The sequence below is a fragment of the Anser brachyrhynchus genome (genome assembly GCF_964034855.1).
Source record: "Anser brachyrhynchus genome assembly, chromosome: 19".
In the NCBI taxonomy this organism is placed as follows: domain Eukaryota; kingdom Metazoa; phylum Chordata; class Aves; order Anseriformes; family Anatidae; genus Anser; species Anser brachyrhynchus.
Genome location: NC_137712.1, coordinates 1,190,083 through 1,208,791, shown reverse-complemented (window position 1 = coordinate 1,208,791; position 18,709 = coordinate 1,190,083). Strand labels below are relative to the sequence as shown.

Genomic DNA, 18,709 nt, shown 5'->3' with positions numbered 1-18,709 from the left:
TAACCCACTAATAATACCTATTTATTACTATTCACAATAAGGAATCAAAAGCCATCTCAGTCTTCTTTTAAAAGCAGAATTTAAAAAAGCCATTTAAAATATTTTCACACCTCATCTCAGTAAGAAGAAACATGATTCAAGAAAAGTTTTATCCTAAGCAGTTACAGTTCTGTCATTTAAAATGTCAACTTCAGCATAGTAAGATATCATTCCTTTCTGAGATGAAAATAGAGGAAATCCTATGGAAATATGAAAGTAGAAGAAAGATGAGCACTGAAATCAGAATATCCCATATTTTTCCTGAAGTAATATTTATGCAGTCCTAAAAATACAGTACAGTATCTTAGTTATCTTTGACAAAAATATGCTTATTCCTTCTCCATAACTGAATATTATTCCAGAAGGGGAAAAAAAAGAAAAAAAAAAAAACAACAACAAAAAATTGGAAGGCACAATTTAAAATCTTATTCTTGTACTGTGTAAAGGTCCTTCCCATTAAAGTAGGTAGTGAAATTTTATCACAGCTATTGCTATTCATAAATCTTATATCTATTTTAATTCAATCTGGTTCTAGCCTCTGAGATGCTGCACCACAATTTGATTACTACAACCATACTTTTTAACTGCTGTCAGAAGAGACAGTGCCTTATATAAACATCTGCCAGAACACATGCCTGCTTTCTATAGCACCAGCTTTAAATCATACTATGGTGATGAATCTTTATCTGACACTAATACTTTTTAACTTCATAAGGACAATTAAAATGAATTGTAGCTAAATGCACACATAACAAATCAATTTAATTCTTTGTTACATAGTAGCATACTTTGCAGGTCTTCAAAACTTACTTTCATCTTATTTAGAGTTTGAGTTTAACGGGAAGCACGGCAGTATTGACAACAGGATCCTGACACGCAAACACCAGACAGCAGAAGGTTTCACAAAACAATGCAGGATTTGGGAAGTACTATCCCAATAGGGCTGTTGGCTCATTTCAACGAGCTCAAACACTGCAACAAGCCATGAACAAACCCAGATCCATCTTCAAAAGGGGATTTCTCTGTAAGGCAGGAATGCCGCCTAGTAAGGGCAACTGCGAACAGCAGCAGCAAGAGACACGGAGCTGAGGTACAGAAGAGGGAGAAGTGAATCAAATGTGCCCTCAAGAAAGAAGTTAATCAAACCAGATTCACATTAATTCAACCTGCATAAGGCCTGAAAAATGTTTTTTAATGCAAGTGAAATGCCTGGAATTGTGAGATAAAACTCATGTCCCCATACAGACGTGACAGCAAAAAAACAACATTCAGCCTCCTTACACGCTACCCAGGCGACAGTTTGGCCAGCAGATCGGCCACACCACCCCTGCACTGCGTCTGTGAGGAACCGGAGCCACTGGTGACGGGTGACGGCTGCGGTGCAGGCCCGTGAGGGAGCGGCACAGCCCTGGGGGGGCTCGGATCCGCTCCCTGCCCGCACAGCGGCGCTCAGCGCGAGCGCTCAGCCACCATCACAAGGCACTTCCCTGTCTGCTGCTAAGTGGCTTTTCTGTAGGAAATAACAAAACAGTTTCTGAAGTACTTTAAATTGAGCAACTTTCGAGCTTAATATATTTTAATCGCTGTATGGAAGCCCGAGGCCTGCGTGCTGTCACCTCCAGGCCGCTGCCTGGCTGACCCCTGGGCGCAGGCTTCGCTCCTCCCAGCACCACCTCCCGCAGCAGCGGGGGCAGCGCCAGCCGCCACGCGTGCTGGTTAGGCTTCAGAAACACTACAGCTTGGACACCATAAAGAACAAACCGGGCATTCTTAATAGAGGGGTGTTTTATTTAAATACAACTCAGCTAGCAGCACTACTCATGTTAATGATGTATTATGAAAGAAAATTTATTTTAGAAAGTGGTAATTTTTCAGTTAAGAATCTCCATCTTAAGGAAAGCATGACTGGACTCAATCTGCATAGCAGATGTGATGCTACACGTAAGGACCAAAATTACGAAACCCTACGTCATTAGCAATGCACGTCACCGATGGCAAGAGACGCTCAGTATAACACGAGACTTCACTCCCCATCTTGACTGGGTGAAAAAATTTACAAGGAGCTGCAGCATGCTGACAGGAAAGCGGGACACAACTATGTGCTCCCAGCGCTTGTTTCAGGTGCCTAAAGCCCAACGGTGCAGCTCTGGAACTGGGCTGAGCAAGAGGCTGCAGCCCACACCAGCAACACCCGTCGTGACGCTGCCTGTCCCTGACCTTCCCGTGCCCGTGTCCCCGTCCCTTCTCCTGAGCGAGCACCAGCGCACAGCGCTGCACCGGCACGGTGAGGTGCAGCACTGCGGTGAGAGGCCGCGGAGCTTCCTGGGAGCCCCCGGCCAGGAACGTGCTACTCGGCCGTGCTGGTGTGCGGGGAGCCCGCTCCTCTTCCCCAGGTGAGCGGGATCGTCCCCCAGCAGGGGTGATGCCAAGCAACGTTGCTTGTACCTGGCCGAACGAAGTGCAAAGCCAAGCCAGGCGGACAGCACAGCCTCCGCTTCAGCAGGAGCGAAATACCTCTCCGGCAGCTGCGTTGGCCCGTCTCACCACGTCGTGCCACCTGGGGCACGGAGAGATCACAACAAGGATAGTTAAAGCAAGTCTTCCAAAACTTGGAAGGCTGTGTAACTCAGATCTTGAGTTGTTGTTCGCAAAGCATAAAAAAAAACTATACACAATTCTCTCTAATAAATCTCTCTTAACAACTACCTGCAACATTATGTATATTTTATTACAATATGTTAGAAGCAGGTGTGTGCTGGAGCAGAGTAACGTGCACCTAATCCAAACACCATTTGAAAGGTCATATAAATGGTAACTTAAGTATCTTTATTTCAAGTATTTTAGTAGAGTGCATGTTTTATGTAAACCACTCAAATTGGCAGAAAAAGCAACTGATTTAAAAAAAACTATGCAAACTTATTCAGATGGGGACATTTTACGCAGCTCTGGGGCAGAGTATTTAAATAAAAAAATATTTCACTGATTTTAATACTGGATTGTTTTAAACATTCTCAATATTAAATACAACAGTATTGCTTCTTTCATAAGTTCTTTATGTACTTTCTTCGAGTATAACTATTTAATACTGGAGACTGTGGAAAATATTTGTTCATGATTATCCAGAAATACACCTCAACAAGACTGAAACAAGAGCAGCATGCAAAAATGTATTTAAGGACTATCATCCCAAAATGCTGCTAAAAGCTATTAACCAGTATGTGTTAATTGCCACAGCATTCATATTAATTTTCACTTCAGGCCCGACATTGTGGAATATTTCCCCTGATACATTTTAAACAAAGTTTAATTTAAGGAACTGCTTCTATCAACACTTATGAAAATTAACAGCCAAGCAATTAGCACTCATGAATTATCCCTTCCCCCCATGCTTTCCACAGCATCATTTTTAAAACATTTGCTGTAAGAGAAATTGTTGGTTTTTAACACATTACCAAAATTACCCACAAAAAAACTAATACCATTCAGAGGTACCATTCTTTGCAATAGGATTTTGAGTATCTGTCCAATCAAAATTCATGGTAACCTATTTTTAAATTATCTCCAGTAGTCAAGTAAGCCCACAAAGCCCCTGTAAGGTCAGAAAAACTAGAAGGCTTTCTTAAAGCCTTGATTGTCAGCTAGTAATTATGGATTTTGCAGTAACAAATATCAAGAAGACTAGCCTGCATGCAAGAAAAGTTTTTGGCCTTGCACATCAAGTTTATTCTAAAGCTGAATGATTCCTTTTTTACATTTTGATTTCAGTTTCCTTCTTTGACTATTTTGCATATCTTTGGCATTTATTTTTTTTCAACAGTCCTGTAGCACTTCAGTGTTTGTTAACGTTCCTCTAAGGATATAAGAGCAGCCATTTGGTGAGAGGCATCTCAAAAACTGAACTGACAAGACACTTTAGTGATTAGAATTTCTTAAAGGTGGCAGAGACTACAAAGAAAAATGGATGTGGATGGGCTTCAAAGATGACTTCCACAGGAACTGTGAACAGGGGCCTTAACAAGAGTTAGTCAGGCAGGTTCCTGCAGAGCTGAACAGTCAATTCTTGAATGCATTTCCTCTGTCCCAGTAATTAGAACTTGGCAACAATTTTCTTCTTAGTTACTTTTGCTAACGGTCATGAGGTTGAATAACTTTGACACTAATACTGTACTAAATCAGTATCCTTTATGACTAATATCTCAGGTAAGACTCATCACCCCACTTTCCAGCAACTCACGCAAGTTACCCTTGTGATTTGAAAAAGATTATTCTGAATTTCTATAAAATGAAAAGATGTATGTTTATAAAACAATTAATGAAAGCAGACAGGTAATACTAGACCCTCTTTCTGAATATCAAAATAAAGATTTTAGATGATTAAGATTAAGAATTGATTGAGGAATTGAATGATTAAGGTCTTGATTCTGCAACAAAGCCTACCGCTAAAAATCAACAGTCATTATCTAATAATTGTGGTTACTCCTGAAAAGAAATGTTAATCTGAATGTTGTGAATCTCACAGTTTTGTCACTGAAACAAGTGGTTACAATGCTCTTGTGTTTCATTGCTCGTACATGGCTATGGCTTTCGACTCTGTCTTATGGTCTGTCTTATTTTCCCAACCTTATCAACAGTCAGCCAGTTGGGACAATAAGCCATCAAAATATGATTTTTCAAATCTTGTAAACAGCAATATAGCTGAATTTCCTTATAAAATGTTTGATGATTTAGTTTGCATGCAGATAAAGGAAACCGATATGGCAACTGATTTCTTAAGCCTTCAAGTAATTTACTATACAAATGACAACTGAATTAATAAATAAGGCTTATCTTCATACAATAATCTTAGCAAGAGTTTGCAAGATTTATTAACCGAGATGTACAACCCACATGATTTACAAACCGTGCAAGCAAGAGTTAGGTTTACATTAACTACATTAAGGAAAAACTTGAATATGCAGGCATGAGAAGTTGTAAGTGTGTCTTCTGGTTAGAGCTGAAGTTTTACAATGCACATGAAAGCCACAAGTCTGTCCCGTGTAACCATGTGCCAAGAGTCACCTGAATTCTTGAGCTGATTAAAATGCTTCCAATGTAGTTGCATTTCACAAGCCATATTCTCTAATTTTTCGGTAATTAATGAACTGATCAGAACAGGAAGAAATTAGAGTGCTTTAAAATTTTATTATTTCATAAAATTGCAGAAGTGGTTATGAAAAAGACACTAAATCTGGCAGAAAACGCCTGCAAGATGTAAGGATTTTAATGAATTGTTGACGTTATTGCATGCAATGTTTTCTTATTTTTAACTAATTAGCTTAAAACAATACATCAAAGGCTGGGGTAGGGTGGGGCAGGGCAAGGAAGACCCTGCATAGAAAGGTTTTATAGCATTTCAGGTCAGTTAGGGAGCTGAATTAGTGGTAAGCTGGAAGCATTCAGCATGCAGCAGTTAACTACCCACAGGAACAAAGCTCACGTACTGCGAAGAAGAGCTTTCCTGAAGGTTTACCCCAAAACGGGTGTTAGCCAACAAGCTGAAAGCTTACATTACAATACTCAAGTACACTGATAAAAAAAGAAGGGCCAGGCTATAATCTCAAAGATTTCAGAGCCACTGTGATCCCTTGAGTAAATACATAATTAAGTAGTTTTTTTTTTAGAAGACATGTTTAATTAGGCCCCTAGCCCCTCCTTATCCCCCCTGCCTCTCCCCAATTAGAGATCATTTCCCCAAGAGATATGTGGCTCTGTTAATTATGTAAATAAGTCACGCACTACTCCCTGAAAGAATTGCATTTATCTGAAAAATACTGCTCATCTATTATCAATAAATACCAGATCAATGATATTTCATTAAAAATACTTTTTAAAAGAAAAAAAAAAGAAAATCTTGATGTTTATATTACTGCCTGAAAATACAGCAAAATTTATGTAAGTAGAATAAGTCACTAGCAAACTATAATGTTTCCTCTACATCTCAGATGGTCGAGTAGGTATTAAAAAAATGGCAATAGATACAGATGTCTAGAGAATAAATTTTATAAGCACTCTACTGAAAAACTTGGAGTAATATAAACAATCTTTTTATAATTAATATAGTCTGTTTATAGCCTAACAAAATGCCAATTCAATTATTTTGGAGAGTTAAGTATTTTCATTTCTAAATCTCACCCTACACATCACAACTGAGTAACACTGATGTATTTCATTAATATCTGAAACTAATTTGTACAGTACTATTGCCTTCAAATGGAACAATCACCTGCTAAATATATCAGACAAATACGAAAATTAAGATGTTCATTACAGTCAACTATAATTCATATAAATAAATAAAAAGCAATTTTGATTATCAAAATGGGAGGGAAACATGCTTAAGTTTCTCAAATTCCTGATAAAAATTCTAGCAGTGATCTCAAATCATGCTCAAGTATTAAATCAAGAAGACTGGGACACCATTCAACTATAATAAATTTCTCTTAAAGAAGTGTTGATGTTATTTTTACTTCCACTGTCTGTAACTGTTGGAAGTACATGTAAACATTTGCCAAACTGAAATTTCATGAGATAAGAACAGCAAGGTGTCTTAGTGTTGTCAGCAAAGCAGTGCTATTATTTATTAATGAGGCCAGACATTTTGGAAAACTGAATTAGTATTATACTTACTGGTCCATAGTAGTTGAAGTAAGAATAGAGGCAGCTTTTGCGACATGAACTTCATGGTTTAAAAGTTACCATTCTACAAATACTCTAACTACTTCTAAATATGCTAGTGGAGTTACATATCTGACTTTCCACTTTAAGAATACTTAACAGAATATGCAATTCTTCCATCAGAATGGCAATGAAGCTCAAACTTCACACACTCACAAACAAATGAACAAATCCAACTGAAAAGCGATCCATGCAGTATTTGTAATTGTTTCAGAAAAATGGCACTGATCCACCACAACATTTATATTTCAGTATAGACTTTATGACATAGCAAGAAAATAAAGAGTAACTAGTTTGCATACAAGGGAAGATAGTAATCCACAATTCGGAGCAGTAACAAATGCAAGTTCTTAAAATGAGTGCAGACAAAGAATCAATCTAACCTCCCCAGGTTTGTAGTGAACCTCCTTGACTTGTTACATAAATGAATACTTACACAGAACTACATTCTTTAGTCCTTTTTTTCCCCCCACAGATCTTGTCCTGTTGCAGCTACGCTTTTCTACCCTCTAAACAGAGGGTGGATTTTTCTACTGTTGTGAGAGCATTTTGAAGATAAAGACAGCACAAATAGTGGAATATTTAGCAAGTGCTGTGATGTGACTAAGCAGAAGAGACTTTCAGAAGTGCCAAATAACCAATCATTTATACAAAGGGTCTCACCATCGACTCTGTAAGATCTAGAACTCTGCCACACTATACGTTTACCTAATGAACCTGCTGGAGGAGAAAAACAGCAAGGTAAGGCACAATTTTGTAATGAAAAGTGGAGAACTGGTTCTACTGAATCTGGAACTATTATGTTTAATATGAAGAGATGCATGTTTCCAGATAACCACTCCAAAATAACTAATGGCCTACTACAAAGACTAATTAACGTTTGAACCAGTAAATGCACACGAGAACTGCCTAAGGCTTATCTTCAGGTCAGGGATCACCTGGATATAAGAGAAAAATATCTGGTTTACTTACCTTGCCATCAAATTTTGAGTACTCATTGAAGGGGTTATTCAGCTGTAGTGGACACTGCTCAAGGCGCACAGACAATATTGACTGCTTCCCAGAACATGGAGATTTTACTCTGAAATTCTTTTTTTCAAACAGTGAGCTCAGCTCCTCTGCTGTAGATCAGAAAAGAGATGAGAGTATTGTATTAGGAGATGTACAGAGACTACTGATTACCACAAAAAGATGACATTGTAAGAGGGATAACACAATAAAGTATATAAAACAGTAAATGCTTTAGCAAGACAGAATCTACCATCACTCTTTTATAGCCCAAAAATATGAAAATATTAGAAGTTTAAACAATGCTAACATCTGGCTGAGGAAGACACGCATTTTTCCCCATACAATGAACTCATCACTACAAGATCCACTTGAGTCGAGATAAAAATAAAGGTTCAAAAAGAGAATTAGACAGTTTTGGTCTTTCTGCATGACTGTTTTTTTTTTTTTTCTAAAGAACTGTAGTTACATCTGCAATAGGCCATGCAACAGCATTTCAAATTGAGCTTGTAACGTGTTATTACACTCTATTACTATACTATAATGTCACTGTGCTGCCAGCAGTAGGCTAGAGACTACATCTGATCCAAAAGAACCATTCCTTTGGATTTTACTTCTTGTGGTAGACTGGATATGGTCTCCTCTCAAAGTGTCAAACCCACAAACACCATTCAGGACAATTTAAAAAAGCTAAAAAAATTTCTAAAAACAGAGGTAATATGAGTTAATGAATACTTTGTGGGGTCTGTGAGGTCTCATAAAAGCTTCCATTGTAAAGCTCTTTTCATATGAAGAGACTGCATAGCTGAATTACCAGCAACAGTTTAACTCAAAATTTACAAGAATACTTAAATAAATAAATTAAATTAAATAGGGCTTCTTATGTTACAAGGACACTACAAAATCAGGACAGAGCCTGGGGTGTTTTAGCATTATTAATACCAATGGGTCTCATCTGCAAGAAACTGCGACTGAATCTGGACAAGTTTTCTCCACATCTGCTCTAGGAGCAAAGAACCCCCGAACTCAATCAATCATTATCTGAGAACCAACACCAGTTCTCCTGGACTGACCCTGCTCTTCATTCATGCATTTGGATTCTCTCACATCTCAGAGATTTACGTGTTGCTCCTCCAGGGAAATGAAAAAGCTCCTAAGGCAGACTGACTAGGGACTCTATCTACAGGGAGTTGATTCATTTCTTAAACTGTGAAATTAAAACTTGTCAGATTATAGCTACTCAAAAACGCAATTTATTTTACCAGCCTGAAAATTCAGGCAGTTGGCAAACCTATTAAATATTTGTACTAATGGATACCTAACAGTCTTGTGAGAGGCTGCGATTAACCAAAAAAGTTTGATTAAATGCTTTTTAAAAATATGGCAACTTAAACACCACTGGGGATTCTGCTTTTTGTCACAAACTTACTTTTGCTAAAAACAAACAAAAAAACCTACCAACCAAACAACAACAGAAAAACTCAACTACAATTATGCTAGAGCATTACCCCTACCTGGTATTTCTCATCCATTTTTTTTGGATTGAAAATAACGGTCTCAACCATTTATTTTGGATTGAAAATAATGGTCTCACCCATTATGTTTTGGATTGAAAATAATGGATTTAATGGCTCAAGTGAACAAGCAAGTGTTTTAGTCTCTACGGAAACATTAAGATGATTTGCTTATTGTTTCCTTTTTCGGGATGTGCAAAAAGAGGATCTTGAAAATTATTCTGCATTCATTAGTGACATCTGGTTTGCTTTGAGTTTTGTATAGCTTTCACGCAAGTCAAATACCTTACGTGAATGAAGAGTTTAAATAATAGCGCATTCTATAGGACAGTAAATTCAGCTGGCTGAGGAAACAGTTCTCCTTTTCAAAAAAAAATATCACAATTTCAAAAAATTCATCCCAGTTAGGAAGAATAACCTAAAACCTTCTGAAGATTTGTGCAAAAGGCCTAGAAGATAGATTCTATAATCTACCATCTTTCATCACACACTTTGTCAAGTAATTCCTTATAGACTCCAACTGAGAGAGTTGCAATTATTTCCTTCAACTTAGGAAAAAGCATTTTTAAAATTCATGGAAAAAAAACATGGAAAAAGACCTAATGTTTTTTTTTTACTTTTTTTTTTAACTGCATAATTTTTAATTCTTAATTGAAAGTAAGCTTTCCTGTTATTCTGTGCATGTTTTTTGTTCCAGCTTGTGTTTTTTTTAGCTATACAAGTTAATATATAAGAGCTGAAGTGCGAAGTTTTTGAATGACTCTGTCAGTACATTGTGAATTCACATTCTATTTGTTCCTAAATGAATGAATGGAAGATGAAAATACAATGACTTAGTATTTGCTTTCATAGGCTAATCTAAAAATACCTAGCATTTTATAAAAGAAGAGTCACCTTTTCCTATGTATATCAACACTTGGTTTATAGGACCCACAAATTGCTTTACTAAGACAGCAAGACCTCTATACGACATGAAGCTGAGATGTTATTTTCATTCTACTGAAAAAGAACTGATGCACATCAAGCTGAAGTGAATTGGTGGCACAGCTGAACAGAAAAGACCTCCAGTGTGTTCCACTTCACTTCCAGTCAGTCAGTGCCCCTGAAGCATCTTTGTATTTGTTAGTCCCCTAACCAACTCCAAATGCACAGTTTCTTTTCTACAACCTCCTCTCAAATTCATTCCTTTCACAAGGCAAGTAGCTTGTCTCATGATGGCAGGCAAACAGATTAGTACAAAATACGTTCCTTATTTCTTATTACCATACACAAAATTACTCATCTCTCACTTCCCTTTATTCTGCTTAGTAGACTTTTTATTTACGTATATAGTAATAAAAAAAAGAATCACGAAGGATACTCATTTGCCTAACACCTCAAATTATGACTACATACATACATTATGACCACCTCCAGGACAATGCAAACGCTAGTAAGAGTCTCCTTTTACAGCAGGGCATCTCTCTGTGACGAGTTATCTATGGAGATGATGCTCTCAGACTAACACAGTACAAAAGAGCAACCTTCCGGCATCCTTTTAGTTCGCAAGATGTCAGCCATAAGCTTGACTTTGTCTAAAGCTCAGATAAACACAGTTGGAAGAAGACAGCCAAATTCCCCCACGTGAGAACTGCTGTATCTATTGTTACTCCTTTAATACATATTTACCAATAATGCTAAACTCAAGGAACAGAACAGACAGCATCTCACACGCAGAACAAAATGGGAGATACAGATGATATGTTTTAAAGCTTCTCTTTTTCCTGGCCTATTACTACTGTGTTGCTCTTCATGCAAGTAAGTGAAGAAACATGAAGAACCTCAGTTACTAAGCTGAGAAAGAAAATCAATTCTGCCAATAAAGAGAGATACCAAGTGCCTGGAGTTTTTACATAATTTATTTTTTTATTTAAATTTGATCTGCAGCAGGGAGGTCCTGATCCATCTGCCTGCTTCTGCAGTGGCAAACGAAAGCCCAGCACATTTTTAATGAGCAGGTCACCTCCTTCGCTGCTGGTTGATGCATCACGTTTATCTTCAAGGGAGTGCGTAAAAGGAACTAACCGTCATGGTAGAGCCTACGTGAATAAGAAAACACACAGACAGGAGGAAGCTGGAATCTGAGTGCAATTTGGATATTTCTGCAAAGAAGTATCAAGCGGTTAAATTAGGGATAAGGAAAAAAAAGAGTTGCATCACCAATGGTCAAACATTACAAAAATATTGACCAAAGAGTTTGAGGTTATGGCAGATTAAAACGTACAGCTCAGCTTACAGAAATGAAGGCAGAAACATTTTAGAATGCATTACTAGAGGTATCAACCATAGCTGAACACTGTACTAAGGATTAGTGCAACCGGGTTGCTCATGTGAGCAGCTTTGTTCAGTCCTCTAAAAAGAGATGCTATAGAACTGGAAAAGGCTCTGCAAATGACAGCCAGGAAGATACAAGGATTTAGGCAAAAAAAAAAAAAAAGAGATTACATGGGGACCTCATTAAGATATACACAAATTTTGAAAGAAGTAGGCATGACAGACCACACAAAGGTTGAATGTGTGTCAAATACAACAGGAATAGATACTAGCTTGAACTATGAAATAAGAGAACTGAGACAGATTTTTAATTTCATACATTACAATTCAAGCTATGTAGAACATCCGGTCAGAAGCACTTCATTATATAACAGTAAAAAAAGCAGCATATTCTTGTAGAAGTCACTGATACTAGTATAAGCTAAGACAGCATTTATTATGCTTTTGTTTAAGTAGATCGCATATAGACTTCCCCCTTATCCAGAGAAGTGACCATAAAAATTCTATAAATATAATTTCTAAGAAATTCCTCCTTACTGTGTAGGCCAAATACCTCTGGAAATAGCCAGAAAAACCTAACTTGTATGGAGATATTGATCCTGCATTTTGAATGCAGACACTTGCCAATCAGGTACCGTACAGCAACGATAGTATGTCCTGTTACTTAAATATCTCACACTGACACTAAAATCTTTCCTGTTGCCACTTCTTGCTCACTGAGATAATAAAAGTATTAGAAGATAACAATGTTGTTACAAGATGACAGAACACACAAACACTGTATTAATAACTCACATTAAAAAAAAAGGCAGCCACTCTAAGTAGTTCAAACCAACAAACTAGATTTAAAAAATTTAATCTTTACTTTGCCTTTATTAATAATTTGGAACACCCCAGACATAGCTGAAAACAAGCGGGAAGCCTGTGCCCCCAACCTCCCCCCCCAAACAACGCACTATGGGAACCGCATAACTGGGGAATGGCAGGCAAATACAATAGCTAGTATTTCTTTTATGCCTTGAACGTTGAAGTGAAAATTACAAACTGAAAATGCTGTAACCATTAAAAGCAGAAATAAAACCAGTAGGAAAATAGATGATCTTTTCTTCTTACCTGAGTAAGAAGTATTTCTGTCTTTCCACTGAACATTTTTGCATTTTATTTGATTTTGTCTCTCTTTCCGCAGACGTTCTAGTCTCTGAGCTTGAAAAGAAATATTATAACTATAAGTTTGTCAATGAAAGTTTACTATAAACAAAGACATAATTAACTACCTTTATATGAATAAAGATGTTTTATACTGCATGTGTAGGGGAAAAAGTCATAAAATTTTAAAGGTGGCACCCCTGAAAAGCAAATACCAACAAAAACATGAAAATGTTCTTGATTTATAATTGAAATTAGAGGATATAAAACATTAATAGAGATCATAAAGATAGTATTAACATGGAAGAGAATAATAAAATGTGAAAACTTCTGTGATTAATATGACATTTCATTATATAAATCATTAATAACGGTCTTAAAGGAATTTTAATGCACAAATGAACTGAAGTGAATATTACATTACAGGAATAAAATTACTGTTATGAATTACTCTACCCGTTTCAAAAATTAAAGATAAATGAACTCAGACTAGACTATTAAAGTTTTAAATATAAAATCCTTTATCTAAAAATCATGAAAATTATAAAATGTCAAAGCTATATAAATTAGCATAGCTTTTTCTTCAGTGTGCTGAAACAGTTTATAGGTAGTAAAATAAATGATTTGTATCTTCACAACATTAGTCAAATCTTAAAATGAATATAATATTTCTTTACGTGTATTTTGACTCCATCTTCAAAACAGGGTTTGCAAAAAGCCTCAAGTAGCTGTAATACCGAAGAACTTAGAGGCCAGGGTACCAGACAATACCTTAGATCATCTTTTTGTTGACTGCCTCCTGAGAGAGCTCTTACTGTTAACTAAACCTGGGAGCAGCTACCCAAAACAATGACCCCAAGAATTAACCGATGGTATAAAGGTACACTCAAAATAAGAAAGAAGATTAGACTGGAAAGTAGGACTGATAATGTTGATCACTGAAGGAAACAATTTGCTGGATAAATTAGCAATTTTGATGTATTGAGATAATTCATTAACTAAAATGGGTTTTTAGAAGAGATTCTAAAATACTAAATTACTCTGACAATTTTTACATACAATTTGAGTTCCCTGAGCCACTTCACCAATTAAAACAAGGTTAATAAATATTTTCTATTCTACTATTCTTGTTTTTCATTTAGCCCTTGAAATGAACTGCGGACAGAGAAATAAATCCGCCATCCACCCCAAAAGTATCAATGTGGTAACTGATGAAAAAATATTAAAATTCTTCACATACTTTGCAGTTTAACAGCTGCAACAAGCAGTTGAAGGTGCAGACACAAAGGGGGACTCCAGCGCCTATTTTCCCCTGGCGCGAGGTCAGTGCCTAAATACCTCTGTGCATCTGACTGTTCGTTAAATAAGAAAGGTGGCATCCCTCATTATAAGTGGAAATATTGGGTAAACCACTATTGCAGTATTTTGCAGTATTGCAGATATTTTATTCTGAAAGAAATGCCTTTTCCTTTCCCATCCTCTAATTACTGTCCTGACTGAAGTTCAAAATTACCTCCCGAAACCCTCTCTTCCTGAACGGGCGGGCCTTCGCAAAACATCCGTTATTAACATGAATCTAACAGACAAAGGAAAACACGGGAAGAAAAATGAGAAGGAGGCACGTTTTCATCCCGTTTGGTGGCCGCCATCGGCAGCTCAGGAGCGGGACCTTGACCCACAGGGGAGCCCCTGGCCTCGGGCCGCCCGCCCAGCAGCCGGGTGCTGCGCCTCGGCCCGGGGCAGCGAGGGTCGCTCCCAGCCCTCGCCACAACAAACGGGGCAAAGCGCGGCCAGTCTTCACGAACCCAGTCCAGTTCTTCCATCTGCAGTCGCTGGTAAGTTATCGCTCACTGGGGGATTGTTTTAGAGCAACTCCAAACGCGATGGAATGATCAGTACCCACGTTACAAGTCTGAACTACTTAAGGTTCGTTCTCACAAGCACGTTAGCCTGAAAGCTTTCTACGTGAAATGTGCCCCCGACCACGCGTTGTCTCAGCTAGATAAGCCTTTGTTTCCAGTCACATGGAAGGGGAAAAACGCTTCTTTCCCCTACTTGTAACACCTTGCACAGACCCACCTCAGCTTTACCTTTTTTTTTTCTGGGTACGGCAGCGTCAAGGCAGTGAGGGGGTGGAGCAAGAGCCAAAAGACCCCTATGGCCCATCCAACTCCCGCAGAAGAGGAGGAAAAACGGCAATACCTGCCCTCTCCCAGAACACGATGTGCAATACCACGTGTCTCGCCCACTGTGCGTCCCGCTCAAGTCTTAGGGGATAACTTTGATACTGGGGTGCATATAAAATTAATTTCCAAATCGGCATATCTGCACAAGATCTACTTAATAACCAATACTTCTATAGCCTCTCAGATGTGCTGACTCTTCTGCAGTAACACGTTATTTCTATAATTTATCAAACAGATACAAGCTCGTAAGGTGCTTAATAACAAAAGGCAATGTACTTTACAATAGCTTTGCAAAAGAAGTTATACTCCATCCAAAAACAACAGTAAAAGACAAAATAAGTAAACAATTATATTTAGGACGGTATAAAAACCAGGAGAATAAGAGTTAACATGTTAAAAAAACATCTACCACTACTACCTGTTGATATACAAAATTCCACTATCTTTTGTTTCCACATGTAAAAACTTTTTTAACTGCTTTTCAGAGAACAAACATTCCTGCTCTTCCTAAATCTACTCGGGTAGTTACAGATTCCATAAAATAAAGAAACGTCCTTATGTTTACAGATTTTAGGAGCAAAAATTGGAGATTTCACAGGTAGCGAGTTTTCACGCTTGAGACAGATAGACCCCTTTATGTATGAGACACAGTAAATATTCTAAAAACCACACACTTACAGAATGAGCATAACATTTATGTTTGATACTATTTTGGTTACAGAATAAGAGGTAAGGTTAATTTAAATGATTTCCCTTTAACACACTTAACAGCAGATCAATTTTTGTTCTGAATTATTCCAACTGGTTGTGTTTTTTTTCCACACCACTAAAACTCAGTTAATCCTAACACAAGAGCAGCCATTTTTCAATAGTAGTAGGATTATTAAAGGGCACTTTGCTATTATTCTTCATAAATAAAAGATGCTTTTAAATGGAGCTGAAAAATAGTTTATTAGCGAAAACTCAAAGTTACTCAATGTCTTTTATTTGTATCAGACAAAAAACACACTTTTAGATAAGATCTTTTTTTTTTGAAACAAACTTCACCAAACCTAGAAATGAATGTTATGTAGCATAACTTAAAAACATTTTCAAATAGTGACAGCACACATCACATTAGTTCCTAATTTCAGACAGTAAACAACTTGCTTATGGCAAGAAGCATGTAATATGTCCTTCACATATGACTATATATGTATCTTAATATACACGCTTTCTTCCATCAAGAACTAAGTACTTGTTTACTGCAAAAAGCATTTACATTAAAAACAGTTAGCTTTCTATTTACTTTATTCTTCTTCCTTTATTTTTGAAAAGGGTTCAGTAGTGACCAGCCTGCATTTTTGTAGGCTTTTTTCCCCATTTTAAATCATCAGCTGATTGCCTTGATAACTGAATTATGTTCCTGGTTGTACCAGCACACATGACAGAATGTAAAAGACATTCCACATGAAAGAAGGCAAAAAAAATGGCTCCCCATTGGACTGAGCTTTTTTTACCTTTATTTTAGAATATGACACTAACTGAAAACTGAAACAGTTTCAAAACATAATTTAAATGGAGATTATTTCATCAGTCTACTTGGTGAAATAAAAAATAATAATCTTTGGAGCAATTCTGAAAATCTTTAATCTTTGCCTCTCCTTCCTTATAAACTGTAACATCAACTGAGCTAAACAAATCTTCATGGACAATGCTGGACAATCTGGCACATTAACCTTTCCGACATGCCTTTGAGTCAGATGCAGCTACATCTGCAGCTTATTTCCAAACGTAACTCGTGAGAACAAAAGATCAGTGCTCTGTCTTTTCTGCAACTTTTGACAAATACGTATTTGTAAAAGGTATTACTAGATATCTCAGACCATACATTTCACTTGTTAGGCAGAGCACAGATGTTTTTTCTGAGCTCTAGGTGGTGTTATAATACCTTCAGAGATAATTTGGAAAAATAGGATGTACTGTAACAGAAATAAAGAGATCAGTATTAACTACCCAATACCAACCATTTCATACATATTCAATAATGCAGAATTTTCGCACTTAGCATTATTTGGGTATAAGTAGAAATCTAAATATTCCTAACAACAAATGGGACCGTTTTCTTCCCACCAAGACAAACTGACCATATTTTGAAAAGGTGCACATCCTCCTTAAACTTACTAACTGGTAACTTAAATCCTAGCTCAAAGATTTTCTCAAATATAAGACTTCAAAAGACTAGATACAGACAAATCATTCACTTCACTGCCTCACAAACTTCATTCCTCTCTTTTATAACAAATAGATTTGATGCATCACTAGGTAGATTTTTCTCAGAAAAGAACGATCCTGTTCAAAAGTTAACACCCCTCCAGACATTAACAATAGAAATATCAAAGACTGTTCATGTACTTTGGATTTAGACTTGATGTCTTTACAAGTTAATTTTTTTTTTTTATATATAAAGCTGACTACCTCAATGTTCCTCTGTACATGATTAAGTAAAATAGCAATTAAAATTCAGTTGACAGCATACTAAAGTATCTGAATCATAACATGTCCTTTTACAAAAAGGGTCTCTACCTTACAAAAGGAAAACTTGAGCAGGTTTCTCGCTAGTCATGCTCTGATTTGCCCATGCATGTCATACCAACAGAAACTGAATTTAAAAGGCTAACATTGTTTTTGCAGCAAATATCACTTACCTGTGTTTGATCGTCTTCTAATTCCGAAGTCCCAGCTTGAGGTAATATCGACTGATTGGGAATATACATAGCCCTGAGTCTCACCGTTGCTTCCCTGTGTTTCTGAGCCACTGTCCCCATAGGTTGACGAGGGATTAAACTTCTCCAGGTCGACATCATGATCTATCAGGACCATTTCACACATCCCTGTGTCATCACTGGTCACGTGTGACTGCCGAATATGAGCAAGTATAATTGTTGGGTTGTCCAGGAAAGCCATTCTGTACACAGGACCACCACTTCACTGTACTACCTTCTCTCCATCTTGTTCCATGGACACCGTACCTAGAAATACAACAAACACAGCACTTAGGGAAACCCAAACAAATAAACAAAACAAAAAATCACAACCAAATACTGAATCAAGATGGTTCATATTCTGGATGCATAAAATCTTATCCAATTTTGTACAGTGAACTATTTTAATTCTGCTCCAGTTTGAGTTACACTGCTTGCTGAGATCCATTTAAAGAACGGTGGCTTTGGAGGACAGCTTGCAACCTGAATCCCAAGAGAACCAAACAAAGAGCTCCAGACAGCTCCCCTTGCTTTCCAAGGGATGGTTGCTATAAGGCGAAATATTCTAAGTACTACACACAGAAGGATGGAAAGAATGTACACAAAATAAACAGTTGCCCATTAAAAATAATAAATTTACAAAAACAGATAGGATTTTGAATTTCCTTTCACCTGTCGTAACGTTTGTTTTCCTTCTGCCTCTGCAACTCTTTGATTACCCGATTCTAGCCCCTTCAGAATTCAGATTTCCAGGAAAGACTTTAAACGTGAAGAGATTCGTATCTCAGGGCTGAATATTGAACATCTGCTGCTGCGCGGCGCTTCATATAGGACAACTGCTGTAATACAGAAAGAGCTCTGTGGTCACATACCAACATGCCTGAATTCCTGAACACTTCAACAACAGCAGTTACCGCTTATCTAAAGTATTTCCTTCAGAGTACTCGAGAGGCCTTACAAAACAAAGTAGCAGGTAAAACCAACAAACAACCCCCCCACTCAAACAGCTGCCCCATTTTACTGTAGCTGAGGATTTACAGTTATT

The 18,709-nt window shown here is 37.3% G+C and overlaps 1 protein-coding gene across 4 annotated transcripts in view; it reads right to left on the bottom strand.

Annotated features, from left to right (window-relative positions):
- MAPKAP1 (MAPK associated protein 1) overlaps nt 1-18,709 on the bottom strand; it is a 105,588-nt gene that overhangs the window by 78,460 nt on the left and 8,419 nt on the right. For all 4 annotated transcript variants that reach the window (XM_080561409.1, XM_080561410.1, XM_080561411.1 and 1 more), the window contains 4 exons: nt 18,337-18,503; nt 17,608-17,931; nt 12,702-12,791; nt 7,726-7,874 (listed from right to left, as the gene is read on the bottom strand). In XM_080561409.1, coding sequence (XP_080417535.1) covers nt 7,726-7,874; nt 12,702-12,791; nt 17,608-17,866 — 498 coding nt within the window. In that variant the 5' untranslated portion in view covers nt 17,867-17,931; nt 18,337-18,503. Of the gene's footprint in view, nt 1-7,725; nt 7,875-12,701; nt 12,792-17,607; nt 17,932-18,336; nt 18,504-18,709 lie in introns of those variants that run through there.